This window comes from Xyrauchen texanus, chromosome 15, assembly GCF_025860055.1.
Source record: "Xyrauchen texanus isolate HMW12.3.18 chromosome 15, RBS_HiC_50CHRs, whole genome shotgun sequence".
Classification (NCBI taxonomy): Eukaryota; Metazoa; Chordata; class Actinopteri; order Cypriniformes; family Catostomidae; genus Xyrauchen; species Xyrauchen texanus.
In genome coordinates, this window is record NC_068290.1 from 14,832,170 (window position 1) to 14,858,186 (window position 26,017).

The following is a 26,017-nucleotide window of genomic DNA, read 5'->3' on the forward strand; positions in this document are numbered from 1 at the left end:
GTGTGTAAACCTCACTCCCCTGGCCTCAAGAGGTGCAGTAGCGACTGATGCTAGAGGCTGTAGCCTTTAGCCTCCTTGTTAGCGTGCCCGCATCCCAGGCCGGCCAACGCCAATGTCGAGCTGGACAGGTTACACAAGTACATGCTGCATTCTCAACATTGCCACAAGGGCTGCTATAGCAGACATTAGTGTGAACTGTCGGCTTCTATGAGTTTTCTCTTTCAAGCCAACCTCTGTCATGGTGGATCAACAGTTTGAAGTGAATATTCCTGAGCAAGCAGGTTAAAGGCAATATATTTATAGCAACTGTGGCATTGGGGTGGGGGTGCGTGGTCATGTGTCTGTCTGCGGGAGAGGGAATGTGGTAAGGCTTGTCACCTGGGTGGTAATTACTCTAACACCTGTCTCTCATTATAGTGATGGCAGAGGGAGACCTGTTAAGGCACGCCAGAGCGTCAGAGTGGGAGTGACCAGACAGCATCAAACTAGGAGTGTTTAGTTTTGAAGAATGCTTACATTTGACTACAAATGTATGTTATCGACGGTTACCGTCGATTGTGTGTTGAGCAAGCAAATTAAAGAGACTGACTTTGAACCTGTTTTGTTGTCTCCTGACTCCTCCATTGCCCACGAATGTAAACGCTCACAGCAACTTACCAGAATAGTAACATATCCAGTTTGATGGCCCACACGTTTGAAGTCTGTTTTATCTGCCCCTTGAGTACTGAGGTTTGTTCCCACCATTTCAATCAATACAACAGTATATTTTATGTAAATTATAATTTATTACAAAAGACCTTAATTACTGTTGCAAATGTCTTTTAAACTACATGTTGCCAAATTAACAACCTGTCAACTTTCAGTATTAAAAACAGCTCTTGCTTCATTTCTGAAAGTAATGATAACATCAGTTCAGTAAGTGAGTCAAATGTAAATTCAGTAACCATTCAGATTCAGGTCTGATTCAGACATTCAGTGAAGATTTTGTCAGACTGATTCAAACTGGTAACTTGTGAGTACTGTAGAATAATTTGCTCGTGAATCAGACTACTCTTGTCACACTATTTTTTCATCCAGTCTACAAGTACAACTCAACAGAAAGACGTGTTTTCTTGAGATTATAAATAAAGTGATAAAATGTAATTTATCCCATTGTATTAATTTTAAACTGCCAAATTACAACTCTGTGTTTGTCAATAATAGAATTTTCTGTGGATTCAGTAGCAGTGCTGTAGATTTAGTAGTGGCGGAGCACCGCTGATGGAAATAGCAGGAAACACTGTGGAAACAATTACTTTTCTAAGTGACTAGACTATGATTTAGCCATATGGATGACGAAATGGGCAAAATAACCCCCACAGCCTTATAGTGAATGACCGACCGGAGCCAGATCTAGGAACCAGAGACTTGGTGGTGGGCTTGACTTTCACAGGAAGCAACCACTGAGAAAACCATAGTGATGCAGTAAAACACTAATCTTGGCAAGGGCATAGCAATGCCCTTGCAACCATGGTATCATGTCTGAAAAACGAAATTAATATCATGGTACTTTTTTGAACAGTAAGTGTAAGGGTCAATACTTAACTCGCAACCAGGTGTGACAGTCAAACAGCTGTGTCATGTACTGTAGTGGTGCCAGGGTCTCATCTGCAAGTGTTCATGTCAATAACCACATTACTTAGTCTGTCATCTTGGATTGAAATGATATCAGAGCACAGTCCAGTGATTGCTTTTTAATGGTTTGTTTAAAATCATTGACACAGTGTAACAATAACCAAGCTGATTAATCATTCTGGAAGCTTGTCTAGGTATCCGTCTGTGGTAATTTATCAACCTGTAAACAGCAGCTGTTTTTAAGTGATACAATATCTGCCATGACGTCATTGATGACAGTAATGTTTCCCTTCCTCATTGTCAGGACATTCTTTCCGGAAGAACTCGAAATGTACAATCAACAGGAGTCATGAGGTTTCTCATCGACTAAAAAACTCTGTAGCTCCCAAATTGCTTTGGTCGGTAATCTTGTTTAGCCATCATATATACTCTAATTTTGTGTTCTTATGGTCTTTGACAGAGAGATCAAGCAGACTACTTTTCCTACAAATAAAACATTGATCTATCTTATCAAGTCATTCAGAGATTTCTTCAAGGCTTCATTCAGGTAAACAAGATTAAAAGGCCTCTTTCAGTTAAACAAGATTAAATGGATGTCTAGGAATTACATTTAACAATAAGCCAACTCTAAATTAGGTGAGGCTGTGCTTTGAAAAGAAAACTTCAGAAATTTACACTTTCACAACACTCACAATTATTGTGTGGTGTGACATATGTGTTATAACATAGCACATATAACATCCTGTGTTGAAGCTTTCAAATGCTCTCTGCACAGGACGTGGAACCAATAGAGGTAAACTGAAGGCCTAAACTCTGCTTTATAGAGCCACTTCCTGTTGAGTTGGAGTCCCAGTTTTAATGAGCATTTAAGTTCCATTAGCCCCAACTGATTTTATGTACAAACTTGGCATGATGTCTATTAAGCACTCTCTGGCTGACGTGTTAGAAATGTGGCTTAATAATAAATAGCAGACACATAAACATGTATTGCATGTCTAGTTAAGCTTATTCATGAAATGTGTTATGTTATGTCTAGAAGTACCCAAAATCTTAAGGACAATAATGACAAATGATGTTATCAAGAGACATGAAACAGAATAAAAGTAGGCTACACACCAAACAAGGTATTGTATAAATTACAAGGGATAAGTTACAAGGTATTGTTTCCCACAGTGCATCATTGGCCTTAACTCATAATGAGAACCAGCACTGTGTACACTAAATCGACTGTTAATTTCAGAAAGCATCTTGTTCCATTGGACAGGCGGGACAAAACAGTGACGCTAACAGTCATGGACATTTCAGCACCTAATAAACAAAGTTTTAGATGTCACTTGAGAAAGACATGAGATGAAATCACACAATTTCTCATGCTAGATGTCACTCTTTATGAGCTATGCATGGTTTGGATAAATAAGCATCAAAGTACTAGAATCCATGAAATCCATGAAATCCTGCACAATTCTGTTTTTGCAAATTACATCAGAGATATTGCAAAATACACTCACTTAATTACTGCACACCTACTTATTCACACATTTAATCAGCCAATCGTGTGGCAGCAGTGCATGGCATAAAATCATGCAGATACAGTTAATGTTAACATCAACCATCAGAATGGGGTAAAATGTGATCTCAGTGATTTCGACCGTGACATGATTGTTGGTGCCAGACGGGCTGGTTTGAGAATTTCTGTAACTGCTGAACTTTTGTGATTTTCACGCACAACATTCTCTAGAGTTTACTCAGAATGGTGCCAAAACCAAAAACATCTAGTGAGCGACAGTTCTGTGGATGGGAATGCCTTGTTGTGTGAGAGGTCAATGGAGAATGGCCAGACTGAAAAAATATGCAATGAAAGTGAATGGGGAATGTTTATCCTTTCATATCCTGCATATAAGTAAGTCATATGGGTTTGGAACAACATAGGACAGGGGTGACCAAACATTTTCGGTCAGGGGGCAAATGTAGCAGGCCGCATTGTAATAGTTAAAAAAATGCTAGAAGCTACAAGATTGCCACTATGCACAATATTTATATTGTACACTTAATATTATGCAAGTTTTAATCATAATTTGTGCTCTTTGGTATGCTTGTGTAGGCCCTACATGTAAATAAAGGATAGGGTATTTAACTCACAAAGAACTCTTATACTGGAACAGTGATGCATCTTATACAGAATATTATACTAATTTATTCAAATTTGTATCTTTATCTTGACATCCATTCATTGGCACTGCAAAGAAAATATAGATTTGCTACTGAGTGTCGGATGTGACCCATCACAATAATCAAAATCATTACCTTTCATTAACATCATTACATGTGATCTCTTTATGAAGTAATGCAAGGAATTACACTTTCCCATTTTTTAAGGAATTACTCTTTATAGCTATCAAATTATAAATTATGTTCTGTTGTTACTTGCGTTACAAATACGATTTTAATTTCTTCAAACTTATTGCGGTTTTTTTTGTTTTTTAAGATGTGCACGTGTTTTAAGCATTACGTGTCCTCACTAACATGACACTGAGAAGCCAGTGACATTTTTCTGGTTTCAACTAAATATCAGAACGAACCAATTAATTACAGTATACTTCCCAGTGCTCCATAGGACATTCTGGAAGAGTATGCTCGGTTCAAACGTCTCTGTGCACGCTCAATAAACTCTGCACAGCCCCTCGCACAACAGCAGCTCTACTCAGCTGTATGGTGTGAGGTATCGGGATATTTGAACAAGAATGAGTAAAGTATCTAAACGGAAGCCAATCTTTTAATGAATGCATCGTTATTTCTGTGTGGCGCTTCATCTTTGGAAATAATGAGTATTCTAAACTCCTGTTGAACTCTGCCTATGGAAGAAGCTGATGATGTCAGCACAGGACACACTAGCGGAGACGATGCGCTGTGAATAGCGGCTGCGCAGGATAGTGACATCCAGTGCCCAGAATATGAATTTCATATGATTTCTCCAAAGCGGAGTAAATTATGACAGAATTTTTATTTTTTAAGGGTAGATTTTACTTTTAAATAGAAGCCATCAATCATGAAATTAGTCAGCCTTTGTCTTTACTGGTAACATCTCCATCTTGCTTAGACGGTCTTTGTAAATCATCCTTCGTCCCCCATTGAACGTTCCTCTGAAGTTAAATTTTTTGGCATTATTCATCTTCACTCTTACCAGTCCTTCCTGTACTGCCTAATGTTATTTAATCCAGTTTATTAGTCAACTCCATCCCATACTCTGTTTTATCTCATCTTCCTCCTTTTTTGTTTTAAATAAATACTGCTATTCAGTTGCGGTTCTGGGTCATATTCAGGGCTTAGCCCAGACCGCTACATACCAATGGGGCAATTCTTTGATGAAATATTGTAATATAACATGTTTATCATAAAATTTTAAATGTTAATCTGTAAAATGTAATTTATATAAAGTAAATCTTTAAATGTTACTAGAACTAAAACGACCCAATAGCTTTGTCTCAACATCAAATACGCTCAAAGATCACAAGTTACACTATATATTTTAAAACATGTTTAAAAAACACTATTTTGTCCTCTCTTTTGGGCTTTCCGTAGTACAACACACATTGTGTACAATTGACAGTTTTATATCATTATTCCTTGGGTGCTTTAAGTTAGTTTAGAAGTTAGTAGGCCGTGAATAGGCTAACATAGGCGCTTATGAGAAAAATCCTTGTACGGTTCATGGAATCGGGTCTTAATAAAATAATACATTTAGCAAAACACAGCCTCAAGCACAAGTTGCAAGCGCTCTTCTTGCACATACATGCATGAGTGCTGAAAAGCAGCCACCAGACAAAGTGTGGGTACCAAAAAGTATTACCAATACTGTTTAATGACAGGCATGATTACTTATATTTTACTTAATATGACAATATATTTATATTTTAGTATTGACTTGATACCCATGTACTGGTACTTTTGTGATTATACAAGATGTCAAACATTCAGGGCTTTAGCCCCAGTAGCCCACCCCAAACACCATGCTGCTATTGTCACAAAGTCTGAGGAGTTAAATAATTAGAGATGTCCATGTATTTTAAATCTCCATTTTAACCCAATATGCTGGAAAGAGATAGCTTTTCAGCTACAGTTGCACCTGGTTTCAAATAATCTGTAAGTCTTTCAATTCTGAATTTCATCCTTGACATAGTGGTGAGCTAGTTCTTCAGGGTGTCCTCTCTACCATCTCAGGAGCCCCTTAACATACATCTCCATCTGAACCTTCAACCGCAATAATATACTTCATCTGTGCTTCTTAGCAACTGGCATCACTGACAGCTCTCCTCTGGTTGACTTCTTACTTTAATGACAGACAGCAGGTCTTTTCAGTAACACAATCCCTCCAGTTTTCTATTATCAGGTGTGTCCCCCAGAGATCAGTTCTAGGTCCTCTACTATTTGTAACCTATGCGATTCCCCTTGCGCAAATAATGCATTACATTTGCTAATTAAAGACATTTCTCTATTCATCAGTTCAGTTTTAAGGTTTTATCACTCATCTGAGTGGCACGATTAGGTTTGGTGGCTTCGTCAGTTTATGATTAATTAAATATAGAAGTCACTCCAGTTGGTGTTTTGAATGTTTGGCTTCACAGGGTTCAGTTTTCTCACAGAGTTTTCTGAGTAATGATTCACCCACCACTCATGTGATTCTCCTAACCCTCCTCCATTGCCTTCCAACCCCTTTCTTATTCCCATAAACTTCTGCACTGTATACTGTATGTAACTGAACCCTAATGGAAGTGTCATGGACCAGCTCCAAAATCTTTCCTCTCTCTCTCTCTCTCTCGTTTTTTGCTGTTCTCTCCCACGTGCTCTCTCGACTTCCACCACAAGGCCCCCAGCCCTCCCCCACCTTCTCCCGCTCTCCTCTTCCATTTCCTTCTTTGGTGAAAAAGCTGAAAAAGAAAAGGAAGACCTTCACCAGTGTTGCGAGGGAACGAATCTGGCAATGTGTTTGTTTTGAGTTCTTATGCCTCATCAAGGCAAAGAAATAGCTCACTCAGCATATTTGCACACAAACACACACATCTAAAAGGCACAAGGTAACCCCAAGTAAGTCTAAGATTGAAGGCCTTTGTGGGTAGTAGGCTCTCGGGTATGTAATCGAAAGTCTTTCACCTAAACTAAGTCAACGAGATGGTGCAGTCAGCAGTTTTATTCAAATATTTTTTTTTTATTTAACTCACAAATATCTTTTTGGTGCTTATGTGAAATCAAGTCTCAGAAAAACAATTACAATATTATAATTAGTTTATAAAATGTTTATCATAAACAATCTATAAACATTTAAAATATGAAATGTATATTTTTCCACACCTTAGTTCAAAGCTTGAATCATGTAGTAAGAAATGCACATTTGCCAACAGTTAACTCTTCTGCTTCAAAGCTTATTGTGAGTATATATTTTTACATTTAAAAAGCGTAAAACTAATAAAAATGTCATCAATGGAAAATAAACAATGATCATTATCTCAGCTAAAATTGAAATAAAAAACAACAGATAGACAACATGCATACTATCCTTTTGACATAGACACAAACGTCATCAATTGTTTTATCACCCATTCACTCTTAACACAGAGAAGACTTTTTGTAAAAAAAATTGAGGCCATGATTAATTGTAAAGAAAATGAAAGTACAGGATATGAACAAATAATAGTACATTATTTCTGTATGTACAGTGTATGCAAGCTGTATCTTGGAGTTTCTGTGCATCTACAGATAATTCAAGCCATAGTGCAAATGCAAATCTGTCTTCCACCTGTATAAAAAAATGCACTTCTATTCATTTATTTTCTACCACGTCTCTGAACTTTTCTGACACATATTGCTGTCACTTATTCCATGATCAATGGAAATGTATACCCCCAAATGTTCAAGCCAGATCTACGCCCTTACACATACTGTATGTTGAGTCGATGTTCAGATCTTCGACTTTAAGTGGCTGTTTCTCAAAGTGTACCTTTCACTTACATGTCCAAAGGCAAGCATTCACTTCTGTTATTACACTTTGCTCGGCACAGAGTAGTTAGAACAATTCTAAATGTGTTTTGACCTTTTGGTGTTTATGAAGGAATCTGTTTGAGTTCTATCACAGGCTGCAAACACTACATCCATCCTTTAATGACTTTTGCAAGCCTAATGACAGTTCTGCCTGGCCAGGAAAAATAGGAGAAGATGGGAATAACTAGTAGGCATCTCAAGGAAATAAAAGTGATATATTTATCTCTGCAAAGAAACCTCCATATTTATGAAGAGTTAATTCTGGATTGTGTAATGAAGAAAGGTTAGCAGTCACTAGGAAGGCGCCTAGCGCTGGGCTGCATAGCTTTCACATCTCAACGGCAATCTTTGGTGCAGCTTTTTATAGTCTAATTTGTCCAGTCGGAAACCAGCTAGCCTGTTCTGCCAAATCAAACTATTCTTTGTAAATAGTGGCTAAATTAAAGCCTCCAGTGTTTTGCATTTGTGCTTGTGCTTGTGAAGCCTTCTATGTTTTAATATTTTGGTGAAGCTTAGTCAGCTGTATATGGGGATAGATTGCTGGTTTGCTGTGTATCTCAGCATAGGCGTATCTAGAGATAGGAAATAAGAGATGTGTGCATGTATATGCAAGCGTGTGTATTTGTAATAATAGAAAAAAAATTATTGATGGGAATTCTGTTCTATAGATTGCTTTTGCAGCTGCGACAAAGGATCTCGTCTCTCTCGGGGAAGAAGCCAGCACCCACAAGGGAAACAGAGCATTGAGAGCAGGTGAAGCAGGGCTGGTGCCATTGTCGGTCCTCAAACGAGATGTACTTCCCTCCACCGAAACCTAAACCATAAAAGATTGAAATATTTTGGCAAAAAAATACAGATGGTTTATTGTGTCACTAGTATTTTTATTATTTATGATGTTCCGCTTTACCTGTGATGGGTTTGTTGCAGGCTTCACACTTTTTGGCATACAGGTTGCCAAAACATTTAATGCAGTATGGGCTGTCCTCACGGGAAGTGAAATGCTGGCCAGCTAACTGGACTTTACAGCTTGTGCAGACGAAGCATTCCTTATGCCACGGCTCATCCCTATAGGTCACACCACCTTTGGCCAAGGCCTGAGACACAAACAGTATTCTCTAAGCAGAAGCTTCCGATATATAATATGATCTAAATCAAGTAACTTGGCAACATAAATGACATGAAAAATGATACATTTTGTCATTTACCAACCCTCTGTTGCCATGAGACCTAAATAGCTCAGCTGTTGGCCATGCAACTTTACAATCTGGCAAGATTGCATCAATTTACAGTGGCCCCAAAAAATATTTTGACATTTAAGCCACAACATTTTTTTTCATGAATGTAATTTCATTAGATAACAAAATATCAACCCAAGTAGCAACTATATTAAGGAGAGTGCACTTTTCAAGCAAAAATTAATAAATAAAAATTCCACAGAAATTGTAATAGTTTATTAACTGTTCAAAGTTAAGACAAACATTGTTGGACACTTTCTGGTTGTCAAACCTATAGGAATACATCCATTGTAAATGTTCTGAAGTTGCACCATACCTGTGTTTACTCTACTAGTACAGCTGTGTGAAAACGGACTTAGTACATCCACTAAAATATTAAGTTGGTTTATGTTGGTGATGTCAGTTATCTTAGTTCTAATAACAAAGTAACATATATATATATAACATATCAAACTTAATAATAAAATGCATACATTATGTGCAACTTAAGTGTCAAAATGCTTTTAGAAGCTATAACTGCAGCATGAGACTTGGCTCAAGTTCTTTGTTCTCCTGGACATGAATATGGAGAGAAAAAGAGGAGGGATACTAGAAGATTTGTTGGAAGTAGTGAGGTAAGTGACTGTTTATGTATCCTTATCATCCTTATCATAATGACTGGTTGGGATTAAATGAATATGCTCCTTGCAAACTTTCATTAGGAACTCTATTAACACATGCTACAATTGTACAAATAATCATATGATCTATATGATGTATTAGACAACAAATCCTTTTTTGTTTATTTTTCATTAAGCTGTAGGGCCAAGACACTGACACCTCCAAACAGACTTTGGTCGGTCAAAACAGGTGACAGTGTGAAATGAATGTGAAATTGACAGCCAGAGTTAATCAGTGACCAGCATGAGAGTCTCTGATATGTAAAAGGAAGGAGAAACGGGGTCAAAATCCTGATTTTCATGGAGGAATGTGTGCATGGTCTGATGAGGAACACGTGGTTACGTATTTCAGACAGAGGAGCTGCGAGTAACGTCCCACTACTAACCTGTTTACATTGAGTACAGCGTGGTGCGAACTTGTTCTCATAACAGGGTACGCAGTAGTGATCATCTTTATCTGGGATAAAGGACTTGGAGCCGATTGGCTGTTGACAGCTGTTGCAAATGAAACAGCTCTCATGCCATGTGGAGCCAGAATACTCTAGCTTCCTGGTGCCTGTGGGAGAGAAAAGAAAGAGAGACAGAGAGAGAGAGACCATTAAAACAAAGGCACGGGAACACATTTTTGGCAAGGGGTGCTGTAGTTTTGGCGGTCGATTTACACATCTCACACGTGCAACGAGGGCATCAGAGAACCTCGTGTCTCCCTATTACTGTACACCATTGTACAAAGGGGCCTCAGTTTGTTCCTGCGAGGCAGCAGATGCCCTAACCCCACCCCTGTGTACCCTGCAAGGAATAACCAGAGGCACCTTTCTCCCATCATGATCACTGCACGCACACACACACACACACGCAATGGAAAGTTTTCACCAGCAATTTAGTCATTCATAAAGTCAGCCAATACATTAGTTACATTCTACCATGTTCAAAACTGTTGTCATGTCAGTGTGAATGAGAAATAACCATAAAACAATATAATTGTTCAGGCAAAACAGCTATTAAAATGAACATATATGCTAACATTACATTTACATTTACGCATTTGGCAGACGCTTTTATCCAAAGCGACTTACAGTGCACTTATTACAGGGACAATCCCCCCGGAGCAACCTGGAGTTAAGTGCCTTGCTCAAGGACACAATGATGGTGGCTGTGGGGATCGAACCAGCGACCTTCTGATTAACAGATATGTGCTTTAGCCCACTACGCCACCACAATTCCATAACATATTTAGCTATTAAGACCTACCTGTTACTTGAAGACCACAAATGTGGCCTTGCACTCAGGGGTGTTGCCAATAATTGTCTTAATGAGATTTTAAATATCCAAGAAATTCATATTAAACACAAACAAACACCAGAATATTAAGTTTTGCTCAGCTGAGGTTTTAGTGCCTTCCAAAAGGTTTGATACACTCAGATTCTTGACTGTTCTAGGAAGACAATCTGTCAAAGAACTTAAAATAAGAACTCAAAATAGGAGACTTTAATCTTTTGATGGACTCAGTGCTTGATCATAGTGAAGCAAATGTGTGTAAGCCCTCTAGAGCAACATTGACACTTCCCAGGATGTGTAAAAAATCTTGGTCTTACAGATATTTGGAGACTTTTGAACCCATCTGGTAGAGACTACACATTGTTTTCATAAATCCATAAGATTTATTCAAGAATAGATTTATTTTTACCTAAGTCCCTCATTTAATCGGTTGTTGATTGTTCAATTGGAAAATTCACGCCCTGGTGAATTTTAGGTGTTGCCACATACAGAGAAAAATAAAAATTTTTTTGCTGCTTTAATGTATCCCTTTTGCAAAATCCTGAATTCCAACAAATGTTAAAGGCTGAAATCAATATCTATATGGAGACCAACTGGTCCTCAGTATCCTATGTGGGCATGGCTTGGGAGGCACTTAAGTATGCATCATTCACCAAAATATCCAAAGCACGAGAACTCATGGAGTTGGAAGGGAATATTAAAAGTGCAGAGGCAGAGCTGATCAGACTCTGGCCACTGTCATCTCACTTTATGCTGAAAAGGCGTTTGATATGGTAGAATGGGATTATCTTTTTCTGGAAATATACGGGTTCGGTAATACTTTTATTTGATGAATTAAGTTACTTTACACTCGGTAGTGGCGGTACAAACAAATGGATTAATTTCAGATTATTTTACTCTGGACAGAGGCACCCGGCAGGATTGCCCTCTTTCCCCATTATTGTTTTGTCTTGCCCTGGAAACATTAGCAACCATGATAAGAAAGGATATTTTATTATTCATCTCCGACCCGACTAGATCAATGCCTTACCTCCACAGAATTATTAATTCCTTTACTAAATTCTCAGGATACAGAGTCAATTTGTCTAAATCTGAAGCTTTGTCTCTGACAGCGTACTGCCCAGTAATGGCTTTTCAGCAGCGCACTTTCCAGTGGCCCAAACAGGGCATTAAATATTTAGAAATTTTATTCCCAGCAAATGTGTGTGATTTTGTTAAGATTTCATTTTGACCCCAAAATATTTTTTTTTTTTTGATCGACGTGGGCAGGTGGGCTTCATTATATTTATCTATGATTGGGAAGGTTTATGTTATTAATCTAAATTGAATTCCAAAATTCAACTACCTGTTACAGTCTCTCCCTGTAGATGTTCCCCTCTCTTATACCAAGCATTTTGATAGTATGACATAGTCTTCTATTTGGAATGGTAGGCATCCTAGATCACATTTCAATAAGTTACATAGGCCAATTGACAAAGGTGGGCTAGGCCTACCCAAGATTTAGTTTTATTATTATGCATTTGGTCTCAGACATTTGGCTAATTGGTCGCTTCCACCTGAGAGTGCCTCTCCCTGGTTTTGTATTAAATAGGACGTTTTTTATTAAAGCCTTTTATTAAACTAACCGGAGAAGTTAAGTCACACCTGTTACGAATGAGGCAGCGAAGCAGATGAGGAGAGCGGATCTAAATGCAAGCTCACTTTATTAAAACAGTCAAACCAATAAAACACAAAGGAAAACCCTCAATGGGGAAATAAACATAAAACTATGAACACGATGAAAACAAAAACTGAAAACTCGGGCAGGGAACACACACCAGGCTAACAACAACATTCAACGATTGACAAAGACAGAACAAAGAACCAGGGTATAAATACACAAGGACAGGATGATACAAATGATAAACAGGTGTGAACAATGACAAAATGGCAGTGATGACGGCAGGTGGATTGTGGGAAATGTAGTTCTAAACAATAGACTGGTGAGACACAGAACACAGGGCAGACAACAGGGGAACGTGACATAGCCCCCCCCCTCAAAGGAGCGGCTTCCAGACGCTCCTCAGAAAAAAGAAAAAAGGGAAAAGAAAAAAAAACAAAAAAAAAATCATCCAAGGAGAGAAGGGAGGGGGCAAACAGACAGACCAAGGGAGCACAAGGGGCAAACAGGAAGTCCAAGGGGGCACAGAGGGCAGGCAGGAAGTCCAAGGGAGCACAGTGGGCAGGCAGGAAGTCCTGGGGGGCACAGTGGGCAGGCAGGAAGTCCAAGGGGGCACAGAGGGCAGGCAGGAAGTCCAAGGGGGCACAGAAGGCAGGCAGGAAGTCCTGGGGGGCACAAAAGGGCAAGGAAAGGTTCAGGAGGCCTGGGAGCTGGCCACAGGGCAGGGACCGGTTCAGGAGGCCTGGGAGCTGGCCACAGGGCAGGGACTGGTTCAGGGGGCCTGGGAGCTGGCCACAGGGCAGGGACCGGTTCAGGAGGCCTGGGAGCTGGCCACAGGGCAGGGACTGGTTCAGGGGGCCTGGGAAGAGGCCACAGGACAGGGACCGGGTCAGGAGGCCTGGGAGGAGGCCACAGGACAGGGACTGGGTCAGGAGGCCTGGGAAGAGGCCACAGGACGGGGACCGGGTCAGGAGGCCTGGGAGGAGGCCACAGGACAGGGACTGGGTCAGGAGGCCTGGGAGGAGGCCACAGGACGGGAACAGGGTCAGGAGGCCTGGGAGGAGGCCACAGGACAGGGACTGGGTCAGAGGCCCTGGGAGGAGGCCACAGGATGGGGGCCGGGTCAGGAGGCCTAGGAGGAGGCCACAGGTCAGGAACAGGGTCAGGGGCCCTGGGAGGAGGCCACAGGACAGGGGCCAGGTCAGGAGGCCTGGGAGGAGGCCACAGGACAGGGACTGGGTCAGGGGACCTGGGAGGAGGCCACAGGACGGGAACAGGGTCAGGGGCCCTGGGAGGAGGCCACAGGATAGGGGCCGGGTCAGGAGGCCTGGGAGGGGCTCTGGAGACAATGCTGAGGGAGGCTCTGGAAGCTCAGGAGGCGGAGCTGAGGGAGGTTCAGGAGGCGGAGCCCAGGAAGGCTCAGGAGGCAGAGCTGAGGAAGGTGGCGCCATAAGAGGTTTCAGAGGCGAAGACCTGGCAGTCTCTGGAGTCCCTGGGGGCAGAGCCGTAGGAGGCTCCAGAGGCGGAGCCATAGGAGGCTCGAGGGGCGGAGCTCTAGAAGGCTCTGGAGTCTTTGGGAGTTTGAGCCATAGGAGGCTCTGGGGGCGGAGCCCTGGGTGGCTCGAGAGACTTGAGGAGCGGAGTCCTAAAGAGCCCGGGAGGTGGAGCCGTAGGAGGCTCGGGAGGCGGAGCCGTAGGAAGCTCTGGAGTCTCTGGGAGCAGAGCCGTAGGAGGCTCGGGAGGCGGAGCCGTAGGAGGCTCTGGAGGTGGAGCCATAGGAGGCTCGGGGAGAAGGGCCGTGGAAGACTCGAGAGGCTCTGGAGGCGGAGCCCTGGAAGGCTCGAGAGGCTTGGGAGGTGGAGCCCTGGAAGGCTTGAGAGGCTTGAGGGGCGGAGCCCTAGAAGACTCGAGTGACTTGAGGGGTGGAGTCCTGGGAGGCTCGAGAGACTTGAGAGGCGGAGCCCTGGAAGGCTCGAAAGGCGGAGTTCTGAAAGGCTCGAGAAGCTTGAGAGGCGGAGCCCTGGAAGGCTCGAAAGGCGGAGTTCTGAAAGGCTCGAGAAGCTTGAGAGGCAGAGCCCTGGGAGGCTCGGGAAGCTCGAGAGGCGGAGCCCTGGAAGGCTCGAGAGGCTTCAGAGGCGGAGCTCTGAAAGGCTTGAGAGGCTTGAGAGGCAGAGCCCTGGAAGGCTGGAGAGGTGAAGCTCTGGAAAGCTTGAAAGGCGGAGCTCTGGAAAGCTCGGAGGGCGGAGCTCTGGAAAGCTCGGGAGGCGGAGCTCTGGAAAGCTCGGAAGCTCGGAAGGCAGAGCTCTGGAAAGCTCGGAAGGCGGCGCTCTAGAAAGCTCGGGAGGCGGAGCTCTAGAAAGCTCAGGAAGCTCGGAAGGCAGAGCTCTGGAAAGCTTGGAAGGCGGAGCTCTGGAAAGCTCGGGAGGAGGAGCCTTGGGAGGCTCGAGAGGCGCTGACTCTTGGACGGGCATGACCACTTGTGCTGGCTCTTGGATGGTCATGGCTACTGGCGCTGGCTCTTGGACGGTCGAGACTACAGGCGCTGGCTCGGGGACGGTCGAGGCTACAGGCGCTGGCTCAGGGACGGTCGAGGCTACAGGCGCTGGCTCACTGACCTCTGAAGCGACAGGCACTGGCTCACTGATTTCTGAGGCGACAGGCTCGCTCACAGTGACATGCGTTGGCGCAGGCTCGCTCACAGTGACATGCGTGGGCGCAGGCTCATTCACAGTGACATGCGTGGGCGCTGGCTCGCTCACAGTGACATGCGTGGGCGCAGGCTCGTTCACAGTGACATGCGTGGGCGCAGGCTCGTTCACAGTGACATGCGTTGGCGCAGGCTCGCTCACAGTGACATGCGTGGGCGCAGGCTCGTTCACAGTGACATGCGTGGGCGCTGGCTCGCTCACAGTGACATGCGTGGGCGCAGGCTCGTTCACAGTGACATGCGTGGGCTCAGGCTCGTTCACAGTGACATGCGTTGGCGCAGGTTCGCTCACAGTGACATGCGTGGGCGCAGGCTCGTTCACAGTGACATGCGTGGGCGCTGGCTTGCTCACAGTGGAAGGCGTGGGCGCTGGCTCGCTGACCGTGGCAGGCGAGGCGTAATTTGATTTATTGTCAAATTACAGTTTCATTGTTAACTACCGTAATTTGACCGTAATTTGACCGCCTGCTTGCCACGCTGACCGTGGCAGGCAGGCGTAATTTGATTTATTGTCAAATTACAGTTTCATTGTTAACTATCACTTTTTTTGCTTTTGTGCAAATGAAAGGAAAAAATTTGAGAATAAATAGTTCACTAATATCCATCACCATCACAAGGGCACTCTTCAGTTCGGCAGAGCCCTGCCCAAAAGCAAGCCAAATCTCTCCGAAACAGGATGCCATTTATATGTTAACCTAAATCATATACTGAAAGTGAAAATTGCATTATATACTACTTATACTGCATAAATACAATGATATATGTATATGAAGACCTTTTGTGGTTTTTCAAACTTTTTGATGCCAAAGATCCCCAAATATGAGGGACCCCCCTCCAAAAAAAAAAAATAAAAAGGCAGGGTTATATTTTCATGTACTGTGTGAGATAAATAATAAGCATGATTTTATAAATAATGATTTTTGCTTAGTTAAATAACTACATTTTATATTATACTAAAGCTAAATGGAGAGATTACAATGTAATCTGGACAATATTTTCTTGTATTAAGTTTAACATGTATATTTTCTACCCACTATTAGAGTTACTATATACACCATTAGGTAAAACATTTAAATGTAATTGAATTTATTTTTATACTTTTTTTCGCGGACCCCCTACCACTCCTTTGTGGCTCCCTGGGGATACTTGGACCCCAGTTTGAAAACCCCTGAGAAAGCTCAGACCATGTTATCACAAGATCTACAACTTTATAAGCCGTCAAAATTAATGCGTTTACGCATGCTATTAATTAAATATGTTTAATGTGTTCATTTTCTTAATTGTGATTAACGCGTTTACTAATTTTCAAATTAAACTCTGACATTTTATTTAGCTCCGTGTGAGTGCTCAACACTTGTTGGAATAGGGTGGTTGAATTCACAGGACCCGCTGGAATAAAGCATCAGCATTTCCCCCTGCATCGCGTTCCAGACTATTAGGAAGAAGTATCATTACGTGGACAGTGCCAGTGCAAAAGCAAACAAGATGTTATATTCAAACGCTTTTCATGTGGAGTTCAAAGCAGCAAATCATGTAAATGCGGCTTTATGATTGCTGTAGCAAAGTGGATAGCCACGATTAATATTGTGATGAATGAGGGTTTAAGAGATTTAATGCCCTTTGCAATGAAAATGCAAACTACTAGGGCTAGATATTTCAATTAGTCAACATCCCACTTAGGCTTAGGGAAACATTAAATGTGCATTTTTATCATTATACTGTGAAATGCTTTGTTTACATTACGGTTACATATATATTTTTTTCTTTTCTAAGAAGCAACTCAATGCAATTTGACAGGCAAATAAGTAAGTTTTGTTCCATAAATTATTTTTACTGGTTCAGGTGGTTCTGGTTCGAAAACATTGGCTCTGCAACAGCCCTATAAACCTACTGTTCTCAGACAAGAAAGCACTTACATCGTGGTATATATTGTGTTTATTAATTGCAATGAATTTTGTTAATAACTAACTACCATCAAAGCCAGCTTGTGATACTAAATTAAATTACTTTGAATGCTCTCAAAACTGGGAGCAAAACTAAAGCAAATTAATGTTTGCCATTGTTCACTCACAAGTCAATGGAAGTGTGGAACCACCAGGGGATCATAATAGGAGTGGAGGCCCATTGTAATTCCCCAGATTCTCCTGAAAGTTACAAGTATACCATTGTGGGACCAGCTGATAATCAGCAGTTGGTTTATACAGGCTGAAAGACAACTTTATGCTTCTTAAGAGATCTAAACTGAGACTACTTATTGCAGGGATTTCCCTTAAGCTTTCAAAGTGACAACATGACATGGCGATTAAGGACCATCATATTATTTCGAGGTTAAAGGCTGCCACTAATAATCCACTAAGCATTCACACGTAATCCAGATCAAAAGACCAGTAGACCAACAAGAGGCCCCATTACCAAAATCGCTGAAGCTTTACACAGACAGCGAAAGATAGAGTTCTTAATCCCCAGGATAACAGAAAGACATTTAGAAGAAATATCAAGTTACAATAGAGTCTCACTGTGTGCACAAAGCATTGCATGAGTGCGGCAGTAACTCATCCCAAAATATGTGTCTGTGTCAAGAAAAGTATATTCTATGAATAAGAGCACTCCATCCATTGTTTTATCCAAACCATCAGGTCCCAACCACTAACCATGTGCTTCTCTTTGACAAATGGAGGCCTCAGGTTATACATGTGAATCAGGAATCTTTTTGGTAAATCTGTGGCTGAACGTTTTTGCAGTATTACTGCTTGTATTAAGAATCGAAGTTTGCTTGAATCACTTTAAAGGAATAACTCACCCCGAAATGAAAATTCTATTATCATTTACTCACCTCAATGTAGGTTCCAAACATGTATGATATATTTCTTCTGTTGAGCACAAAAGGACATTTTTTTAAGAATATTTATGCTGCTCTTTTACATGCATTAAGAGTATACAGTAACCAAGTGTTGTCAAGCTCCAAAACACACCATTAAAAGTATTATAACAGTCGACTCATGAAATATATTCCAAGTCTTCTGAAGCCATACAATAGCTTTGTGTGATGAACAGGCCAAAATTTAAGTCATTATTCACATTTAGGAAATTCCAGGGAATAACAACTTCATTTTCAGCCAGTTAGGTCATATGGCTTCAGAAGACTTGGAATAAAGTGCATGAGTTGTATGGGCTTCTTTTATAGTTCTAATTTGTCCTTTTCGGAGCTTAATCGTCCCTAGTCACAATATGCTTTTAGCATGAAAATTCTTCAAAATGTATCCTTTTGTGTACCACGAAAGAAAGTTATACAGGTTTGGAACGACATGAAGATGCATAAATGATGACAGAAATGTTGGGGTGTACTATTCCTTTAAAAACAACAGTCACAAATAATTTCACATTAATGGGATATGGAATATCTCTTGGAATCATTAAATAATTTTCAGGTTGATGCAGCCCTGCTAAAATAGTTTACTGGTTATATCCTCCTATCAACAGAGGCTTGGATAGCAGCCATCCACCATGATTTGGCAGAGAGACAGCAAGGCAGGCAGACTAGCAATTATTTTGTCACATCTAACCAGGTATTCACTACCCTTTCTCTCTCCCAATTATAGTCAAGCTGTTTGTACATTTGATTTACTTTAGCAGAACTTTTTACTTTCCCTCACTTCTCCTAATTTTTTGGATTGTTCATGTTTGTGATTGTAATGTTATCTGCATACCTGTGGTCATCATTACCTATATCTTTGAGTACTGTATAAAGACTTGTAGTCTTACACAACATGATTGAAATCCAGGGTGTGAAGGCACTAGAAGAAAGACTTGAGAACAGTCTGAACAGAACAGCTTGCAACTTTCAAGAAACGTCTAAAGACACATCTTTTCCATGAACATTTGACTTGATCCTGTTAATGCATGATTTGTTTATGACTAATGAGCAAAATGCCACTTAAATTGTTCTTTCACTATTGCCTCACTGTTTCTCACTTTTATCTGTGCTCTAGTCTGTACTTATCTGAGCATTTTGGAACTACATACAGCACTTCTCATTTTACTGCATCCTTAGGATGAATTGCTTATGTTGTATTTAGGAGTGGTGGTGGCGTAGTGGGCTAATGCACACAACTGTTAATCAGAAGGTCATTGGTTTGATCCCCACAGCCACCACAATTGTGTCCTTGAGCAAGGCACTTAACTCCAGTTTGCTCCGGGGGGACTGTCCCTGTAATAAGTGCACTGTAAGTCGTTTTGGATAAAAGCGTCTGCTAAATGCATAAATGTAAACGTATTTCTTATTTAAAAGAACAGTTTAGTCAAAAATTATAATTATGTACTCATGTTGTTCAAAACCCATATGACTTTCTTTCTTCTGCGAAACACAAAAAGGATATTTTTTAAAGAACGCTGTAATCGCTGTTTTCCATACTATAGCAGTGGATAATGCCTCATTTTGAAGGATTCCATGTTAATTTAGGTGTTTTGACTACAATGTACTAAAATTAAAATACAAACAATACAATGTATTTATAATTTATGTGTAACTACATGTTGTTCAGAAAAATGTTCACAAGATTCACATTTGCTGCTACTGAGGTTGAGGTAGGGGTAGGTTTACGAGTAGGGATAAGGTGTGTAACTACAGATGCAGTTACTTTAAATACAAGTACAGTGCCACAACACATAGTACATTGTATCAAATTATTAAGCACATAGCAATTAAAGACACTTGATATAAAGTGCATCTCTTTAAAGCTTAAAAAAAGCATACAAAATCATGACAATGATTAAATAATGACAGAATTTTCATTTTTGGTTGAACTTTTCCTTTAAGTTGCTTTGGATAAAACTGACTGCTAAATGAATAAATCTAAATATAAGAGTCAAGACTGATGGTAAAACTTTATTTGACAGTGTCCTTGTTATTCTTATTACATGTAATGACTATAGTAATAACAGTAAATCGTTCATAATTACAAGCTACTAACCCTAAACCAAACCCTAACCCTAAACCTATAGTAAGTACGCGTTGTTAATTTATATTACACAGTACTTACATGTGTAATTACCCTGTAACAAGGACACTGTAAAATAGAGTGTAACCAGACTGACTGTTGTGTGCTGATGTCCTTCATACCAGGCATGACGGTTTTATCGCAGGCCACACATTTGGAGGAGAACTCATTGCAGTAGCAGTCGTTGCACAGAAGAGCATCGTCCTGGCTGGTGAAGGGCTCGTCGGCCAGTGAACGGTCGCAGCGGAAACATCGGAAGCAGTGCTCGTGGTAGTGACGATCCTCATAAAACAGCTCCTAATGCACAGGTGTCACAACACATGGATGTTATTTTTTTATTTTGATATTTTCATTTTAATATTATCCCAGCTCAATATGCAGAGATAATTATAAGTAAGCCATTCGTAGGTAGATTGGCCCAAAAATTGGAAACACTGTGGTTTTGTGGCACTTTCAAAACATTGCTTTGTTTTTTTTTACTATCCCAACCAGCCCAACACAGCCACATTGGCACAACCAATGGCGAGATGGGGTGGGACTATCTGTTTCCCCGATCAATAGCAGAGGGTAGGAGTGTTCGGGAAACCTGTCAATCATTCACTTATTTTTGCGATTTTGTTTGGTGATGCTAGTGGAAATTAAACCCTTTATCTTTAATCAGGTTTTACTACAGTCATATGCTGGCTACAGGATTCAATGTTTGAACTGTCCCTGTAAGAATATTTAACACAAACGTGTGGTGGGAATAACAGACAGGTTAACATGGCAACAGATTAGCTTTTATTTTCCAATAAAAATTTAAAAACAGGCCAATATTTTAGCTATTTTTTCTAAAGCCCAAGTGCATTTCTGAATAAAAGAATGGCAGTGGAACTGCCACACAAACATTACCACATGTGGGTCTTGTTATAAATGTGTGTATGTGTGTGAAGAGAAAAAGAACACAGCGTCTGGGTCGACTCCTCGTGTAAAATATGCAAACACATAGTAATAATGGCCTGTGCTGCAAATGGCCAAAGTAAACAGTGACTTCTTTATTTAGCATCTGCTGTCGCTCATTGTCAGTAAGTCACCAGACTTTATGTCTGTGCAGTGTGCACATGGACTGACTTGCCTCCCGACATACTGTGGGCAGTTTAATACTGTGCTAAATGAACTGCATTGTTTGGTTTTAATTTAATTTAGGAGGGATTACATTTTCCCTCAAAATTGCAAGGATTGAATTCTCAATTTATTACTAATGTTTTGTCTTAGGGTTAGAACATTGTTACCCTGACTGAAGTTGAATGACATTTTTTAATCATAAAGAGCTGCTAAATGAAGTGGATGATCCCCAAAAGCTTTCACAGTGTAATTGAGTATTTAATTGTTCCTACCACCAAATAAATGCTCATGTAAAAAGTGGCATTTTGGGTGTACTACTTACAGTAGACAACATTTATGAAGTCTTATAGGAATAGTTCACCCGCAAATTTAAATGAGCTGGACACACCTTTCTTATTTATTTTTGTTGTATGGAAAGAGCAGCTTAAGTGAATATTACAAAACCTTTCAAAAACATGTCTTGGTCATATTTTACCAGAAATAGTGAGGAAGAAATAAGAAATGTTTTAAAAATTGTATTTAAGTAAATGAAGCCTGTTTCTGGAAGCATTAAGATGTTTTAAATATACATTGACATTATTTTCAAATCAATTAAGCACCTCCAACAATTTCAAATCGACTCTCATTACTATAATTAAAATAATAATTATAATAATACTCACATTGCACATTCTCATTACTTAAATATAGAATATATAAAAAGGCTATATATGACTTATGAAAATAAATCTACAAAAAATCTTACTGGCCCTAAAAAAAGGCTTAAATGTTCTTTACGCAAAATATAAGTTCTTTATAATATAATGTTATTTAAATAAATATAAGTTCTTTTGATTCTGTTGTGAAATTTGACCTTGAGATTCAATTGCTTAACATAATGTTTTTGTTTGTGTTCCATGAAAGGAAGGAGCATTATCATTTTAGAGTGAACTGTTCCTTTAATTAGCACAACTTACCCTTGAATCGTGACCAATCAGCTCCTTGCACTCATCACAGGTGTTTGCAAACAGGCTGTCGTAACAGGGAATGCAGTAAGGGTTGTCCTCCGCCTGGATGTACTTCCTGCCGTATAGGGACTCCTTGCAGTTGTCACAATCAAAGCGCTCGCTCATGTTGCTCCTGATCTGACTCAGTCTCTGTGACACACAAGACAGATACGCACAAAGAGGTTAGCTTTCAATTACAGCTGCATCAGAGAAAGTGACAGAATGAAAAAGAGTGACACTAACAAACACATGCTGACAGTTCCCTCTTGAGGCATGGTTCAAAACGCCTATTAAGTTTCACGTCTCTGTTATTACAGGGAAATAAGAGGGAGGAAGCTGGAATTTTAGCAAGCTCACAACTCTCTCCGTGCTGCATGTGACGTGGCAGATACAAATCTTGAAAGATCAGATTGAAGTAACATTATATTCTTTACAGGAAAAAGCCTCATTCTGCTGGAGGGCCACAAATTTACATTCTTCACCAGCAAATACTTGTGAAGTAAACATTTATGTCTTGGATGCGCAGACCACCTAGGGAGAGTATTTAGGAATATAATTTTTTTTTTTTAAAGAACAAGTACTCCAAATGAACACAGATGGGTGTGTGTTTTTATATTTTGTCATCCCCATCTTACATCACATCTGCATAAGGAGTACAGAACATTTGTGTTCACATTCAGTATAATACCTACTAAAAATGCTAAAAACCAGCATAAGGAGGTTTGCTGGTCTAAGCTGGCCACCAAGCTGGTCGCAAATGCTCAGACAGGTCTAGTCTGATGGTTTTAGAGGGGTTTTGGGCACTTGTCAGCTTGTCAGGCTGGGAGAACTGGATACCCAGCTTAACCACCTGAACGCCATTTTTTCCAGTCTAGGAGACAAGCTAGACCAGCTGAAAATCATCAAGGTAGGACTGGGAGACCAGATTAAGCTGGTTTAAACTGATTTTTTTTTTTTTTTTTCAGAAGGAATATCCCACATTTACAGTAGCCAACCAGGCAGACCAGCTGAAAACCATCATGGCCAGGCTGAGAGACTAGTAAAACCAGTGAAGACCAGCACACCATTGTAACAGGATTCACAAGATGGGCAAGGAGGAAGCGTGAACTGGCAGAACAGTCAACATAATATTAATGACATAAGTCAACTTAAACAAACATAAACACAGATACACACAGCGGCCACGTGTCCCTCTCGCTCTCTAACAGGAGCCTCTGGCTCTTCTTTATCCCCCTCCCAGCTGATTAGGACATTTCTGCGCTGGGCATGTGTCCTCACGGCCCGGCCACGCGCTCCTCCTCATAACAATCACCATAAGCTGTGTTAAACTAGTCTTTTCAGAAGGGATAGCCAACATTCACTGATGGTTTAGCAAACCAGCTAAACAATCTGGCATCTTTTTCAGTCCAGGAAACAAGCTAGACCGGCTAAAAAGCAGCATGGATGATCTTAAAGATCAGCTAATATGTCATAAACCAGCTAAGACCAGCAAACCACCTTAAGCTGGTTTAAGCTCATCTTTTCAGAGGGGATAACCCACATTCACAATATAAGGTGTTACAATTTTTTACTGGACATATGTAAACCAATATTGTAATAAAAACACTAGCTTGACCGTAATGTGTGCATACATTACAAAACAATATTGTTTCAGCACTGCAGCAACGCTATCAGGTTGCCTAAACATTACCGAGACATTGGAGGAAAGCCTTATGATGAGTGATAGGCCTCCCTGGCAGGGGCAAACCCAGTGTATCAGTTTCCACCCAGCTATTAATAATAATAATAATAATAATAATAATAATAATAATAATAATAATAATAATCAGCCACCACAGAAATAATTAACCTATTTGTGCTCCCTGTCTTACACATGCCCAGAAGGAGGTGTAATCACAGGATGGAAGTTGAACGATATCAACCACAGTGTTTCATCTTTCCTCTTTTCCTTAGGATGACAAAAGGCTCAGATGATTGTGGGTGTGAAAGGCTAAGATAAAGAAAGGCAATGAACCTACCAAAGCTTCATAAATAAACAGCTGACACTGTTTGACTACGATGATATCACTTAGCCTCAGATGAGCAGTGCTCTGAAAGCTTCTTTGCCCTGGATCTACTCGTAAATTAAGGAGTGTTAGTCTCTTGTGGCCTGAGAGTTCCCCGGTTACACATCATTAGAGACCTGCGTTTAAGGGTAAATTAATCCTCTCCTTACCCATCAAGGGTATCAAGATTCTGTTTTACTTTGAAACAATTTCTCATAGATATGTTATTCTCAGCACCAACTTTGATGGCAATCAAATCTATTTGTAGTAGGGGAAATGTGTAGCCAGTAGAAAAGCCAGTAGAGTCTGTGTTTAAAGGCAATGACAGCTTTTGTCCAAGTGTGGTACACCAGGGATCCTCCCAAAACTACTTCCTTTGTCAGCTCTCCAGAGCGAATTCCTCTCACTTCCTTACAACTTGTTAGGTTGAAACAATGTATCCAAACTAGAGATATGTGAGTGAAATTGAACGGTCCTCTTCTAGAAGGGAAAGCCTAATGGAAAGTTTAAATGTAACATGTTATAAAAAGTAGTTAGAAGGTTAATTTATCTCAAAGTCTGATATACCCTTTTCAAATGTATATGGAGAAAATACATTGTTTAAAATAAAGGTCGACAGATCTAGGCATCTCTTTTCTTTTATTTGGCAAGCATCTGCCAAAATTCACATTATACATCTAAACACAGCGCATGCTGTTTGCAGATCCCAGGAATGATCACCAACAGCATTTAGAAGGTCTCATCGTTCACTCAAGTGACAAATGTCAACAATGGCAGTTCTGCAGACCAAATACAAGTGTGTTTATAGTCTCCGGGGAGATGTGAGATTTATTAAGAATAACTTGCCTCCTGGTAATCATTAAAGATGAGGTAGTCCTGAGCTCTTCAAAGAAATATTGTTCCAGCATAGATGGTATATAAATACTTATGTCTTCAAGGGTGGGGGTTGTTATTACATCCTTTCTATGCTTCTTTTCTAAAACATCACATGAGAGAGGCAAACGGAACAGGGTAAATGGGCAGTTTGGACAAGCTCTTAAGGTGGAGGGCATGATGTCATCACTGACCCCAGGGCTAGATGTCCAAAATGATTGAATCCAGAAGCTGGGAAAATGAAGTAAGACCTCTCCCTCTACTTACCAAGCCAGAGCTGGCTTTGGTTGAAAGCTAAAAGAAGAGAACTTTGAGAGAACCATTGATACAGTGCAGTTCAAGCTGTAAGAAATTATTTTACCCAAAGTGTTTTGTGACTAAGATGGACTGGACAGTAGTTTGAATACTAAAAACTCAGAGCATGACAGTCATAGAGGACTGAGGATGTCCAACAATACATTTTGGCCCATAAGCTATCTTTATTTTATCTATTCTGCAGAATGTCACTGCCTTGGGACAAATCATTAGAATGTGTTTCAGTGGGCACAGGCCAAACTCAAAATATTTCAAAGCAGCTATCTTGTCGCCTTCTGGGCCTATCTCTGTCTGAAGGATATGGCAGTCTTTCTGAAAACAGTCTGTGGGATTTTTAGGGAATGACAAGGCCACAATGGCCTGTTTGTCTAACTTCAGAGAGGCCATGGCAAAGAGGAGCCGGACTGCAGGGGCACGGGCAGCATGTTAACGCAGATCCTGGTCCAACTACACTGTTTCACAGACAACAACACTAATACTCTGACCAAACTACCATAACGCTCCACTTCAC

At 40.7% G+C, this 26,017-nt stretch overlaps 1 protein-coding gene across 1 annotated transcript in view; it reads right to left on the minus strand.

Annotated features, from left to right (window-relative positions):
• Positions 1–6,807: 6,807 nt before the first annotated feature.
• fhl3a (four and a half LIM domains 3a) overlaps positions 6,808–26,017 on the minus strand; it is a 53,323-nt gene continuing 34,113 nt past the window's right edge. Inside the window, exons 2-6 of the mRNA XM_052143469.1 lie at positions 22,244–22,423; positions 20,306–20,480; positions 9,928–10,097; positions 8,555–8,741; positions 6,808–8,461 (exon numbers count right to left, since the gene is read on the minus strand). Coding sequence (XP_051999429.1) covers positions 8,310–8,461; positions 8,555–8,741; positions 9,928–10,097; positions 20,306–20,480; positions 22,244–22,399 — 840 coding nt within the window. The 5' untranslated portion in view covers positions 22,400–22,423 and the 3' untranslated portion in view covers positions 6,808–8,309. The remainder of the gene's footprint in view (positions 8,462–8,554; positions 8,742–9,927; positions 10,098–20,305; positions 20,481–22,243; positions 22,424–26,017) is intronic.